Source organism: Perna viridis, chromosome 14 (genome assembly GCF_037379345.1).
Source record: "Perna viridis isolate PV_CMFRI_1.1 ecotype Kerala chromosome 14, ASM3737934v1, whole genome shotgun sequence".
NCBI classification, from domain to species: Eukaryota; Metazoa; Mollusca; class Bivalvia; order Mytilida; family Mytilidae; genus Perna; species Perna viridis.
In genome coordinates, this window is record NC_142458.1 from 3,462,641 (window position 1) to 3,477,286 (window position 14,646).

The following is a 14,646-nucleotide window of genomic DNA, read 5'->3' on the forward strand; positions in this document are numbered from 1 at the left end:
CTTTTTAGTCACTACCTTATGTTCATCAGAAGGTGATGGAACTTTGTTATCCTTGGCCGGAGACTTCTTCCCAGTATCATTAGGTGTCGAAGCTCGCACAGTATCATAATTATTAAAGTTACGATCATCTTGTTTCGGAGGCGTGTCCTTTCTATTTTTATTAGAGGTTTGTTGAGGTGGTGCTTTACTATTCGACTTATAAGTGCTGTTCTGTGACGTTTTGCTCAATGAATTACTAGGTGATTTTTGGTCACCCTTGACCCCATGTGACCTGTCACCATTTTGTTGAGACGTCTTACTGTGCGAGTGGTCAGGTTGTTTTTGCCGATTGTTCGTCTCCTATTGGGGTGTATCATATCAACAGTTAGGAACACACAGCAACCAATGTGAACAATCAAACACTAAATGGGTCAACACAAACCAAATGATAAAATGTGAATTATATTTTGGCCTCACTTCAACACCAAGCATGTATAATTTGTTAGTAAGGACAACATCATGAGAGCTACAGCTATGGTGCTACTGTGTACAGTGAAAAATATCATGCAAAAAAGTGTGTTAAGACCTCCTACCATTTTTTTTTACCTTCCTACTTAACAATTTTCTGTGTAATTAATGTTAAGTCCTGCATTGAAAAATATTTAACTCATTCTTTCTTTTTGTTTTGTTTTATTTGTTACAAAACTAATTTAATTGAACTAAAATTTTCATATCTTTTACTAGATGGTATGTGTAAAAAAATCAAGTAAATTTCAGTTGTCTCCACTATTTTTTACTACAGTTTTAACTGTCTGAATTTTGTCCTAGCAAAGCAATCTCCCTAGAAGAAATAACGATCTTCTAGTATGTAACTGTCTTTGAAAACAAATAGCTCAATCTCATAGAAGATAAATTAAATCATTCAATGCTTCACTTCAAATTATATAAAAAATAGCCCAAAGAAGATCAGTATTAAAATCAAAAGATTTGAACGTGCAAATAATTCAGATAAAAAAAGGCTGAAAGAATACTGTGACTGTAATACTTAAAACACAAGCCAAGAGCAGCAGAAAATAATCAGACAAGCATTTAGATACTGAAAATACTGAAAATACTGTGTCCAAAAACAAAGAAATTTTTAAAAAAATCTTGGTGTCAGTTTAATACTGGTTTCAGTTAGAATCATGCTAAAAAAAAAAAGAAAAAGTGATAAGTTGAACATGTGTGTCCTTAAACATTAAAATTCTTTCAGAAAGATATATTTCCAATAAAATGAATCAATGGTTTGGAAAGTAATGACATAACATAAAACAGTTAACTAATTTTTACCAAAAAAATTTTCTATAATTTTTTTCAATAAAGATCAATTAAAAACCAGTCATGTTTTCTAGTTTTCAATTAGTTTTCTATCTTGTCATCAATGGGTCATACTGGATCATTTACACTACAGTTTTTAAAGGTTGACTCTGCATATTCAATAGGTAAACCAGTACTGACTTTTATGAAAAATATAAGGAGTTATTGGTGTCTATTGAACAAAAGTGATTTAGAAATATAGAAACCTTCAGTGATTGTAAAAAAAAAAAAAAATTGAAAATATAATAAAAAAAAATTCACATCAACTGAAGTGTAATACCATTAAAAAAAACAAAAAGAACTGAACAATTTCTGTTACACGTATCTAGATTGAACCATATTAGAATGTTAAAATTACCATTGATTTAAAGAATAACAGTGTAACTCTTACTATATCAGCCAAAACACTCAATAAACAAGAAAAGGAAAGTGTTAGATACATACAGACATGTATTTTACACATGTATTTTGTCCATTTATACCATATGCAAAACTTAAACTTGAAAAATTCACTTAATAGAAAAAAAAACCTAAAAATATAAATAAATATATAATTATATAATTAAATCAAATTAATCATAATCCAAATCTATCATCTGTTACATGAAGTATAAATGTTCAAAATAATGTCTAACAACACAAAGGTTTGACACATTTTTTTTCAGAAGGTAAATTACAGAATGGAAGAGTAATTTAAAACTTTCACTTTATTATTAAAGTATCATTGTTCATGGGTTACAAATTTATATAGTTATGTTGGTTTGACAAACCACAAAATTTGATTCAAAACAAAAAGGAATTTTTCATTAAACTGTATGATAAAATTGTTGAATTAATAACTTCTAGTATTTCTTCCTTAAAAAAGAACAAATAAATTTCACATCAAACTTTTGATGATAAAAAAAAAACATTTAAAATTCAATATCAATAAGATATTTTAATTGTATAAAACCAGCATCACTAAACACTGTGTCATACCTAATCAGAAAGAAAAACATAAAAAAGCCAATACAAAAACATAGAATGATATACAAACTACTTAGAACCTTGATTCATAAATATTTACACAAATTGGAACAAATGGTATTGAACAACTCTGGTGTATGGATTAATATATCCAGACTTGTCAAATTAATTTCTAAATCAAATTTATTTGTAGTCAATGACTTTTTTTTAAAAGACATAAAAATTAAACAAAAAAAATAAAAAACCAAATAAAAACAATAAATATAACTTCTTTCATGCATCTATGTTTGTTTTAAATGCCCCTGTTTTTCTACAAAGTATAACTAAATAGTTTGTAAATCAGTTAGCTTTTACTAGCAATCTAATATAATTCAGGAAAATGATGCAAATCTGAAAACAAATTGAATTTTGAATTGAAAAATAAAATCCAATGCATGATTAAATATAAATTACACAACGCAAACAGTTTAATTAGCACGATAATGTTAAGCAGAGCATGAGCATTCTTATTGCACACTTTTCTAAAAAACTAAAATTGAAAAAAAAAAAAAAAAAAATTAAATGAGAGAATAATATTAGCCAAACCAAATACGTATGATTTTCTCAGATAGGACTTTCATTCTATGACTCTATTTTGAACAGCTTTTCACAGCCATTTACACTGAACAGTCGAATTAAAGAGTTTACACAAAAGAAAAGGAGTTCCATTTAGAATACTATATATATATTGAAAGTTTGAAAGTGTATGCTTAGCAGTCATTTCACAGGAGATATTCTACCAGACAAGAATTCATAAAAGCTAGTCTACCATTTCTATTACATGTGTATTTTACTTTAAGAAAACATTAATTTACTTACAAGCTTGGGTTGAGAAATGAAGTTGTACCAAAAGGAAGGAAATTTTCACTCAATAATCAACTAACTTAATACCCATCCTCCAAAGCCAGGGTCTTGAGTCCACCTTTACTCTCTCAAATGATTTGAGGGAGCAAAGATGGACTCAAAACTCTGACTCAGGAGGATGCCTTATACTATGCATTCAAAATGATGAGGGCATGCAGTAAAGTATGGAGGTGATTAAATAATTGGCAAAGCTGACTTCAGACATATTGTAAAAGATCAGTTTGAATAATGGGACAGCAAATAACAAATAACAAAACATGCTCTATAATTTGGGATGGGTAGGGGATCTGGGATTGCTGTGTACAGTGAAACACTACACCCACAAGGCCTGCATGCAATTCAATTCCATTCAGTAGTTCTGATTATAACAATACCATGATTATTTCTAATAAGCATTTATTTATTAAGAAATTTCTGTGCATGCTTTATACAATATTTGAAAACAGTCCCAAAGCATAGCTAGCAGAGATTATCAAAATTAAGACACCAAAACTAAAAAAAAAGACTCAAATTTAAACTATAAAAAGTAAGAGTTTTCTCTCACATAAAACACAATTTCTGAGATGATCGAATATGCATTGTTATACACTGTTTAAAAAATACAACCTTCTAAACTTTGAAAATTCAACTGCCACCTTGCTTAAGGATTACAATACATGTACTAACAGTGCCATGCAAAAACAATTTTACAAAAGATCAGATCAATTCCATTCAACATTCAACCAAATATTTTCCTAAGTATATCAAAAATGTCAGAATCTTTTGTTCAATAAGTATCCAGACTACTTCTTTTTTTCAACTGACTACCAAAAGGTCAAATTGAAAGCATTATATAAATTAAATCAACTTGGGTGAATGTTTTAAAATATTCATACAATACTGAAAGTTTTGGAAGATTTGAAGAAAAAAAAAGAATTGCAAAGCAACTCATCAGCATATATAGAAAACACATTGTCATATTCTGTTCTGTAACAGTGGTTATTAAAATATATCCAGAATAAAACCAAATACAGTCATTAAAAAAATCATATGACATAGTTTTAAAATACTGTCAGTCTTCCATATTTGCATAATTTTCCTGACTACAAGGGGAGAGAACTCTATACTACACGAGGAGAGGTAGTTAGTTGGATTGTGTGCTTGGTGTTGAAGACTGATACTATAAATAGATTTTAAAGATTGTAAATGTCTCCCTTTTTCCTGGTGTTTAAAATGTCACAAGTAAATAGACATATAAAGTGATGAAAGGTGCAGAGTTAAATTTAAAAGCTCTTTAAGTCAAATGATCAATGGCATTTAGATTCTTGCCAAAATCGAAGAAATATTTTCTGTGTTATCATTACCTTACTTCATAAGTTTTAAAAAGCACAGTGGAATTAATTTCAGTAAGATTTTTTTCTTGACTTGGTTAGTTGATAAATTATATTGTTCCCCCTCCCCATCCCCATCAAACAAAAATAATAAAGAAAAACTCTGTTGCAATCTGAAGAATTGAAATAAAATCCCTGGGTATTAGTAACATACATTAAAATAATAATAAAAACATCATTTGCAGGGGAAACACAAAACCAATTTATACATGTTAGGTGAATACCACAATAAATTTTATCAGCCAAAACAATAGATCATAATTTTTTTCACTCCCAATATCCCAAGCAGGCACAAACTCTATTTTCATAATGATTTTGGCAAGTAAAAAATATAATATCATAAAAGTCTTACTTTGTTCTGTTTCTCTTTCCTAATTCTTTCATCCTGTAAATTACAATTACAATTTCAATAAAGAACTAATTTACAATTACAAAATGTACAATTAAAAATTCTTTTCTTCATTTATATTTACTTTATCTGAACTTTTTGTTTTTATCAGTAAGATGAAGCTAGTATTGATACTAAGTTTGTAATGCCTAAGCAAATTATGGACAAAAAGTTATTTCAATATAAAAATAAATTGGCTAGGATACATTCTAAATAATTATAATTGTTTCAATTCATAATTGTAATTTTTTATGAAATATTGATAAAATATTTAAAAAAAAAAAATCCAAAATAACACAAGTATTAATAAAATATAAAGGAGAAACATATCAATCAATCAATCAAGTTAATGTCACACATTCACAGATCACCTTGCCGGATTAAATACGGATACAGTCTGGCAATATGCCTAGGTCACACATTCATGGATCACGTTGCCGGATTAAATACAGATACAGTCTGGCACCATATGTGGCAATCTGTAATATGGGGTAGGCATTGTCTAAATAAGCAAGCACCGTGAGCTTTACCATACATGTACCATCAGTGTGAGACTCATAAAAATAATACTGGACATTACATAGAGTGGGGGGGGTCAACCTGAAAGAAAATTTTTGCTTCGGAAGTGCAATATTTCTATATACATGTATATTTAAGCAGCAAGCAAAATTTTCTCCCTAAGGACAGTCACTTTTTGTTACTTCCGGGACATGACTTTTTTTTCGTTTGTATATTGGGGAACCTTAAGGGAAATTTAGAAAGTACATGACATAACCGTAGAGCTCACACCGCTTCACAGCGCTCATTATAAGTACTACACATAAAGAAACTGTAGTCATTCGTAATCAATTGTAACAGTATTTGTATATCTATGACAAGTTTTATGTATGCTTAAAATTTTATTATAAATCACACAACCGTAGTTTATCCTTACTAAACTGTACTAGAATGTAATGATTCGTTTTAGTCCATGGCGAAACCATGTGAACCCGTGGCAATCTCTAAGTTCCAGCTCATCAAGAATTTTTATGTACAGCTCTGTAGCATTTTGTACTTTTCCATATTAGACCGTACTTATCTGTAATAGGTCCCACTTATACCATAGCACACCACTGTATACATAGTAATACATATCCTTCTGTATTAAATCAAGTTATTTCTGTGTTAGACTATGTTAATCCCTAATCTAACCATGTCATACCCAAACAATTGGCATCAATTTTGTTGCCAATTAGCCAATATTTTAAATAATCCCAAGGTAGATACGTAAAAACCCATAGCAAAGATAAACTCTGTGTCGGAAAAAAGAAAGTGACTTTTGGCGATCAGCTATTGAATTTACTGAGTAGGGTAACCAGCAAGCTGATCCCTGAATGTGTGTAGGGTAACCAGCAAGCTGATCAGTCAACGTGTGTAGGGTAACCAGCAAGCTGATCCATGAATATGTGACCTAAATATTTCACGTGCAAAATCTAGAGTTAGGTATATTATATGTATAGGCAAACAAGAGATATATAATATTCATGGATATACAAGAATTATTCCATTAAGTTGAAAACATGCATTGTGTAAAACATATGTGCATTGAGAACAGTGCAATAACAGGTTTTGTGCAGTTAATGCAAGTTAGTTAATGATGTTTAGTGATATATGCATTGTTACATGCAGAAATTGATGAAGTTTTTTTGAAAATATGTATTTTTTTCATTCAGAATTGAGAACTTGACTTGATGACATCTTGTTACATTTTTCATAACTAGAGAGTGGTAACTATTCATTTTACTTCCATCATAATTCACCATCCATCAAATGCTATAAAAAATTAAATGCCTGAATTGATGAAAATAATATTTGCTGACAGAGAAGCAGTAAGCCACAATACATCAATTCTAGCTGGGATCACACAGACATATAAATCATCTCATTACAAGTAAAATGTGTAAAGCAGGATTTTCTTAAGTTTAATTTTATGCCACAAATTAACCTCTTTAACATTTTATTTTCATGCTTTTTTTTAATTGCCAAATTTGTTTCATATGACACAAGAGGTCAAAGGTCAGCAACATATCCCAGCATGCAATTCCTAACCTGCTGTTCAGATGCCTCAGAAGGCTGACGACTTAGCTCGACGCCACTGGGTACTTTAGCCTCCTTTTCATCACCATCGTTGATCTCTTCCTAAGAAGTTTTTAAGAATGTGGGAAAAAAGAAAAAAAAATTGATGATGATGAATATGACACATGGTTGGTGCAGAATGACAATGGCTGATATAGTTCTATACACAGGAAAAATGTAACATGTATTTCATGTGCTAACACATGAAACTTCTATTTCAATGTACCTCTTCCATATGTAAAATCACATATTTTAATATAGGAGCTAAACATATATTTTCAAACATGGCAAGTAATTTTCATGGCTACCAAATTTCACAATTTTTTCTATGAATCAAGTTTTTGCATGTTCACAGTCTTTATTTTTTCATCTTCAGATTTAATGGAATGGAAATTATATCTTGACAAAATTTGGCAAGCTTTGGCAAGCTTTTATTTTTGCAATTTCATATAATTCATGAATATAGCCAAATTAGAATCTTGGAAAAATTTCGTATGTTGCAATTTTTCCTGTGTACCAAACTTTTAAGCTGAAATTAAAGTCATTAATGATGTCATTATATAAAATATATGGACGACAAAATTAGTATGAAGTTTGAGTGCAAAAGAAAATGAACTATAATGGTTGATACATGTAAACAGACAAACAAACAGAGAAGGAAAAAGTTAAATAAGAATCTACTGCAGCTCAGAAATCATTGCATGCACTTATTATTGCTAATTAGAATTCCAAAGATTGTCAAAGTGGCAATAATAAGTACCACACAAATTTCTGAGTTAACAGTGTTGAACTTTTAACATATTACAGACATAAACAGGAGAATATCAGTATAGTGCAAGAACTGAAGTTCCCAGATAAAACAGTTGACAGTGCTGGCCATTCTTCATGGCAAAGATCTTACAATTGACTTTCACTAAGAAGCAGATGTATATTTGAGTTTAATGAACTTTCAGTATAAATTTCATGGTAAATTATATTAAGTTTATTATGTCCCATTCTTCACATGTAAACAGTGGTTTTACTTTTTGGGTGAATTTTATCAGATCTTTATTTATAATTCTCCTGAATGTCCTAAGATAAATTTCTATGAAATATAATAAAATTATGGAAAATATGAAACAGGCCCTTGATTTTGAAGTAAATTTAAACGAATTTGCAAATTGTAATTATCATACTGAAAGTAACAATCCCCATAATTTTTAGAACTTTACCAAGATCAAAGGCCTTGTTACAGTATAAAAATTTAAGATTTAAACTAGAAATAGAAATTCAAAAGAATAAACTCTTTTGAAAAAGGGTGACAAATGCAAGAAAGCTCCAACCATGAGTTAGTATCTGAATCAATACAGCTGAATTTAGCATCTATTTAAGCATCTAAAAAAATCTTTGTGAAATCTACAAAAATTTTTTAAACCTTCCAAATGACTTTTCAAACACATACCATAGATCGTTTCAACAAGTAACGGCTTAGAATAAATGATTGGTGTGAGAAAATTTGATAAGTTAATTGTTCATAGAAAGATATTTTTCGGACGCAGTTGATCGTCTGAATATAGCTGAAATATTGCTCTTCGGACGTTAAACCCCAACAAACAAACGGACGCAGTTGGAATAGTTTTGCTGTTTACCCTCTGATCTTAAACACACACTTCTACGGAAACTCAAGTCACCTGATTGCAATTCTGCTTCCCAGATTGGACAAATACTCACAACTTAGTGGTGTTCGAAAAAATGGTATCAAAAATTGTGTTAATGTAAAATATTATAAGTAAAGAGAACAAAATCTTACAGTGTCGGCTATTTTTTTTTCAAAGATAGTACTTGTTTAAATATATAATTAGATAGTTATTAAAGGTCAATCAAACAAAGAAAAATGACATTTAATCAATATTTAAAGAAACAACTAAATAACTATTAAGTAAAGCAGAATGTGACAGGACTGTTAAGAAAATAAGAAATATTTGGATTGTCTCCCCTTGAGTGCCACAACCCAATTAAATTGACAAATTTGGTCCTATCCTTCAGAATAATTTATAACGTTGGTAAGATTTCAAGAGTTGATGACAAAATTCCTTTTCTAAACAGTTTATCATGTGATTTTTCCTGGATGTTCATAATGATAAAGAATGAAAAAATGAATCTTCATCTTTGATCACTTCCTTATAGACCAAATTAGATCATTAATTTTCAGGCCTACTAATGGTAGAATGATTGTCACAATAATCAATCAAATTCCAACAAGTATTAATGTAATAATGACAATTTCTACATCAACAATTCCTGAAAGATAACTCCATCATATGGCAGAAATACTATTAAAATGATCCTTTATAAACAATGCCAATCCATACAAGATCAGGTATCAATTATGCACAAGGATCTTTTAATTAGAATAAAATATGAAAACAACTACTTTGAAATTTAAATGAAAAATTCATTTCAATTTCTCAACTGAAACTCAACTTGAAGAATATGTAAACCCTTGTGACTTCAATGATAGTGAAAATAAAAACAATTAAAAAAAAATTGTGAAGTAGAGCAAATATAATTTACATGCAATCACATTTTCTTTACAGAGTAGTACATTGTACTTTAAAAAATAAATGAGAAAAATAATAAATTACTAGTATCATAAGCCATATTATGTATCATTAATAACCAGACTTCTAAGGAAAATACATGCATTAAAACATGTTGAATAATATGAATAAAGGATGTGGTATATTATGCACCCAAGTGGACTTTAATGGACCTCATGAGAATCCTCACCCTCTTCCCTCCTCCAAACATACACCTATTTTGTTAATGGATAATATATGGATAGTTAAAAGAGTTTCAGATATGATGCTTAACACTGCCATTACTTGCTGAAACTAATCAATAATATTACACCATGGTTGTTAGTTTCAATGCCAAACTGACATTCCATGTCAGATTATGCCACCCAATTTTTAGTGTTTGCCGAACTAACTTTGACTTCTTCTGCTCGAACTTGGTCAATTGGAAGATCAACTTTAGTGTCTCCTGTATCACGCACCTCTCGTGCTCCCCTCGTGTCTTTATTTTGACCTTTGGCCTTGAATACACCACCATCATCTGTAAACAAAACATGTGCACCATGCACCTGAATTAGTGTATGAACAAATAGCTACATATAGAGCACTAGCAAGTCACACTCAAATATTGTACAAACTGAGTTGCTTCCCCTTGCCCAGCAACTGTTTCACAACAAGATCAGTATATCTTACCCTCGCTGTTTTCAAATGAAATGAAGTAATTAAGATGTATTCTATGATTATATGGCCAAACTTGTTGAGTCGACTAATGATAAAATGATGATATCATATTTCCTGTCTTTCAATGAAATGATTGTTTAGTACAAACTGTAATACTCTGTATACAACACATGAGAAATAGTCTTAAACATCATATTAATGTGGTATCATGTCCCATACTTAGGGAAAATATCACAGTAATGTGGTATCATGGCTCATACTTAGGGAAAATATCACAGTAATGTGGTATCATGGCTCATACTTAGGGAAAATATCACAGTAATGTGGTATCATGGCTCATACTTAGGGAAAATATCACAGTAATGTGGTATCATGACAATATTTCAGGGAAAATATCACAGTAATGTGGTATCATGGCCCATACTTAGGGAAAATATCACAGTAATGTGGTATCATGGCCCATACTTAGGGAAAATATCACAGTAATGTGGTATCATGGCCCATACTTCAGGGAAAATATCACAGTAATGTGGTATCATGGCCCATACTTCAGGGAATACACAATATTATATCATTTTTTGAAGGGTTAAAATGTGTTACGGTTCCATTAATCTGTTTTCATTTATTCTGAATAACTTTCCTATTAAAGAATCACTTGTTTTGTTTGTGACGTACCTCTATCATAGTCTGCCTGTCTGCCTGGGGTTCTTTTTGTGTGTTTTGCTGCTTTCACAGGAACACCATTCACTTGATTTCTTTTTCTGCTATAAACAAAAAGACATAAAAATCATGGGTTAAGTATTATATATACAGTTCTGAACTTAAATTTTGAACTGGTAAACCAGAGAATGACCTTGAAGAAAACAGTTGTCTGCCTGGTTTCATAAAAAAACCTAAAATCATTCCTCAACTCAAACTTTAACTTTAAAAGATTTTTATTTTTGGAACACAGGCAGGACCACCATAAACTCAGAATTCTATTTAAAAAAATAGTGACGGGTTTAAATAATCTGACAGAGATGAATTTCCAGCACTACTGATACAAGATTTGTTTCAATGAATCACATTTGTGGCCAACATGATAAACTCAGAATAATAAAATGTAAGCAATTTATAAATTAACAGTACAAAAGTTTTAAATGAAACACCACATTGTCGTGACTAATATGACAAGGGGGCTATTCAGAAATAAGCAGAAACTCAGCTGACTCTCCAGTATATGTCATCTTCCATTTGAATTTACTTTTCAGTGCTAGTTATGCTGTAAGTGGAAAGTTCGATGATGTCCTCTTGTTTTAAGTATTAGGTTATTTTAGAGGCTTTTTAACTTTATTTTTTAGATCCTAGGAACCATAACTGTAGCATCAATTTTCTATGTATGAGCAGACATAATGGTAAGGAGAACTTACCTAGTTTCTGGATATGAGCTGACAGAATGGTTGGGAGAACTTACCTAGTTTCTAGGTATGAGCTGACAGAATGGTTGGGAGAACTTACCTAGTTTCTGGGTATGAGCTGACAGAATGGTTGGGAGAACTTACCTAGTTTCTGGGGATGAGCTGACAGAATGGTTGGAAGAACTAACCTAGTTTCTGCGTATGAGCTTACAAAACAATTAGGAGAACTAACCTAGTTTCTGGATATGAGCTTACAAAACAATTAGGAGAACTAACCTAGTTTCTGGATATGAGCTGACAGAATGATCTGGGGAATGCTTCTTACTTTCTATTGGAGGTAAAGTTCTGAAAAACACAAAACAATACTTATAATGAAATGTAAAAATGTTTAAATAAAATTTTGGGTAAATCATATCATTGATCCATCATTTTTTTCTAGTCTGACCTTAATGGACATTCTAACCCCCCCCCCCCAAATTACTCTAGTATTAATCTACACCAATTAATTTCTCATGTATTAAACACAATACAAGTTGGGACCACACATGTAATTTGACCAATGATTTCTGAAGCCAGGGATCCATATTGAAAAGAAAATACAGTTAGTATTTACAGTGTGTCCTTCATGAAGTATAGTACTATATTTTGTAAGACTCAAAGAAGTCCAGTTTGTAGCAATAGATTCTAGATTTTCCAAATGAAAAAGGGCCATAACTTCTGAACAAAAGATACAATATCATCCATTATCAAAATGTCAGGGAAACAGCACAAAATTGTAAATGTTTATGTTATGTTGTTTGATTGAGATGTTGTATCTGGCTGAATTCTATACACGAAAAAAAACAACACATTTTTCTCTTTATTTATGCAAGAAGTTTAATTTGGTGTTTCAAAGCAATGTGTTAAAAATTTAAATAATCTGGTTTACTGACTTAATTATCATTTAAAAAAATAAACCTAAAAAAATCAAGGGAACTACAAATAAGTTTTAATAGGCAACTGCTTAGGGCAAAAAAAAGATGATACTCTTGTTTTCTGCTACCATAAAAAAAGGGTACATAGGTAGGTAGAAAAATTATTTTATTTTTCAAAAACATTTTGATCTAGACTTTAACAGTGTTTAAGCCAAAATGGCCATCAAATGTTTAGGGTAGGCACAATCAAATAAGATAAGCAGGGTTGCAGGAAACAGAAATATTATATGTTTAGCCTATGTTAAAATCATGAAAGGCCCAAAAACTAGATGAACTATTTGGAAACTGGGAGATCACAACATTTATCTTTTAACAGAACAAATATAAGAAAATGTACAATCTAGGAATCTCAAGAACATCTTAACTAACCTTACATAATACAACTATAGTAATGAAAGACCTAAAAAGTTGACAAACAATTTGGAAAATTAACCTTCAGGCCATTACTACAGTTTTAAATATGACTTTATTTATAAAAGCCTGCTAAACTGAAGAACACCTCAAATAACTTAAGCAAAGACAACTACATGTACAATTTTAAAATGAAAGACCTAAAAAGTTGACAAACTATATGGAAACCTCGAGGTCATAATAAAACAAAACTATTAAAAGTCTTAAAATATGTAAAATCTGGGAATCTCGAGAACATCTCAAATAACTTAAGACAAGTGTATTTTAAATTCATAAAGTTATCATAAGACAGATTTATCCTGGGTACTCTAATTTAATTTACAACTGACGCTCTGGGCACTAAATTAATCTACTTGTAAAGTACAACTGTCAGTCAAGTTCAGGCAGTGATTTATTACTATAAATGTATTAATATTGCAATGGACAGAAAACCATGAAAAATAGAGCATGAGAAATTTACTTGTAACACTATATGTAGTTAAGCATTTTTTGAAATTGCAAAAATTGATACCGACAAATATTTTCACTTCACAGAATTCACATAAATTAGCAACTGCTATCAATATATTTACAGTACATAAATATGTGATTGTTACTTGAAACTTTATGGTACACAGAAAAAAGTAGCTTAATTGAATCTAATGTTGTTTTAGCAACTTTGCTTCATTCAATTCAAAACTGAATCTCCAAACAATTTACATTATAATATTCAGCTGTCAGTTAAGTTTTGGTAGTGTGTGTATCAAGGGTCTAGAAACTGCATGTGTTGACCAAACTAAGTCTACATATATATGCATTGTCCAGAACATTCTATTAGTACTAGAAACTTTCCTGGCCAATCTTGTTCAATCTAAGTTTTCAAATCGTTAACTTTATATGAGAATCTTTGCCGGCCAAAATAGGTAAATTCATGTTCCAAAACATTTTGTTGGTACCTTGAAAGTCCTTGTAACCAATATAGATCTTCCCTCATTTTTATCTCAGGATTTTGGGTTTATATAGGGTTCTGTTCAGTATTGTTTGTACTTGATTATAATAGTAAAACAAAGCTACACACATTCCACAACATCTTAATTTTTTATAACTGACATTTAAGTTTTAATTAAATCAATTTTCCTAACTGCAATAATTGTTACTTTATGCATGTCATACTTGCAGAACATGTATTTCATGAATTTACATAGGCTTCCTTGTCTATCATTGAAGACCTGTGAGTTGACTTGAGCTGATATTTTTCATCTACGTGGGGTTGTTGTCTCTCTGTCTTATTTTCCAAATCCATTCTTGCTATATTTTTGTTATCACATACAATTTATAAGCCAACTTACAATATTTTTTAAAAACCATTACAGGCTAACCAAAAAACAGACTCCTGATTTCCCACCCACCTCTTCATTTAAGTATAAATGGAAACTGTTTCCAAGGGAAATAACTCCCAGAAAAATAATCAAATAGAACTTAAATTTCAATTTGTCCAAAGTGTTGATATTTCTGACCTATTTAGTATATTTCTTAAAAAAGTTAACCCTTGTAATCAAACAATTACCCTAT

The 14,646-nt window shown here is 30.5% G+C and overlaps 1 protein-coding gene across 18 annotated transcripts in view; it reads right to left on the reverse strand.

The window, feature by feature from the left end:
• LOC148597762 (uncharacterized) overlaps positions 1 to 14,646 on the reverse strand; it is a 105,008-nt gene that overhangs the window by 20,893 nt on the left and 69,469 nt on the right. For 10 of the 18 annotated variants that reach the window (XM_088560785.1, XM_088560778.1, XM_088560779.1 and 7 more), the window contains 6 exons: positions 11,987 to 12,055; positions 10,989 to 11,077; positions 10,049 to 10,173; positions 7,051 to 7,140; positions 4,927 to 4,959; positions 16 to 339 (listed from right to left, as the gene is read on the reverse strand). In XM_088560785.1, coding sequence (XP_088416911.1) covers positions 16 to 339; positions 4,927 to 4,959; positions 7,051 to 7,140; positions 10,049 to 10,173; positions 10,989 to 11,077; positions 11,987 to 12,055 — 730 coding nt within the window. The remainder of the gene's footprint in view (positions 1 to 15; positions 340 to 4,926; positions 4,960 to 7,050; positions 7,141 to 10,048; positions 10,174 to 10,988; positions 11,078 to 11,986; positions 12,056 to 14,646) is intronic. The other 8 variants (XM_088560786.1, XM_088560780.1, XM_088560781.1 and 5 more) reach the window with 6 other exon arrangements.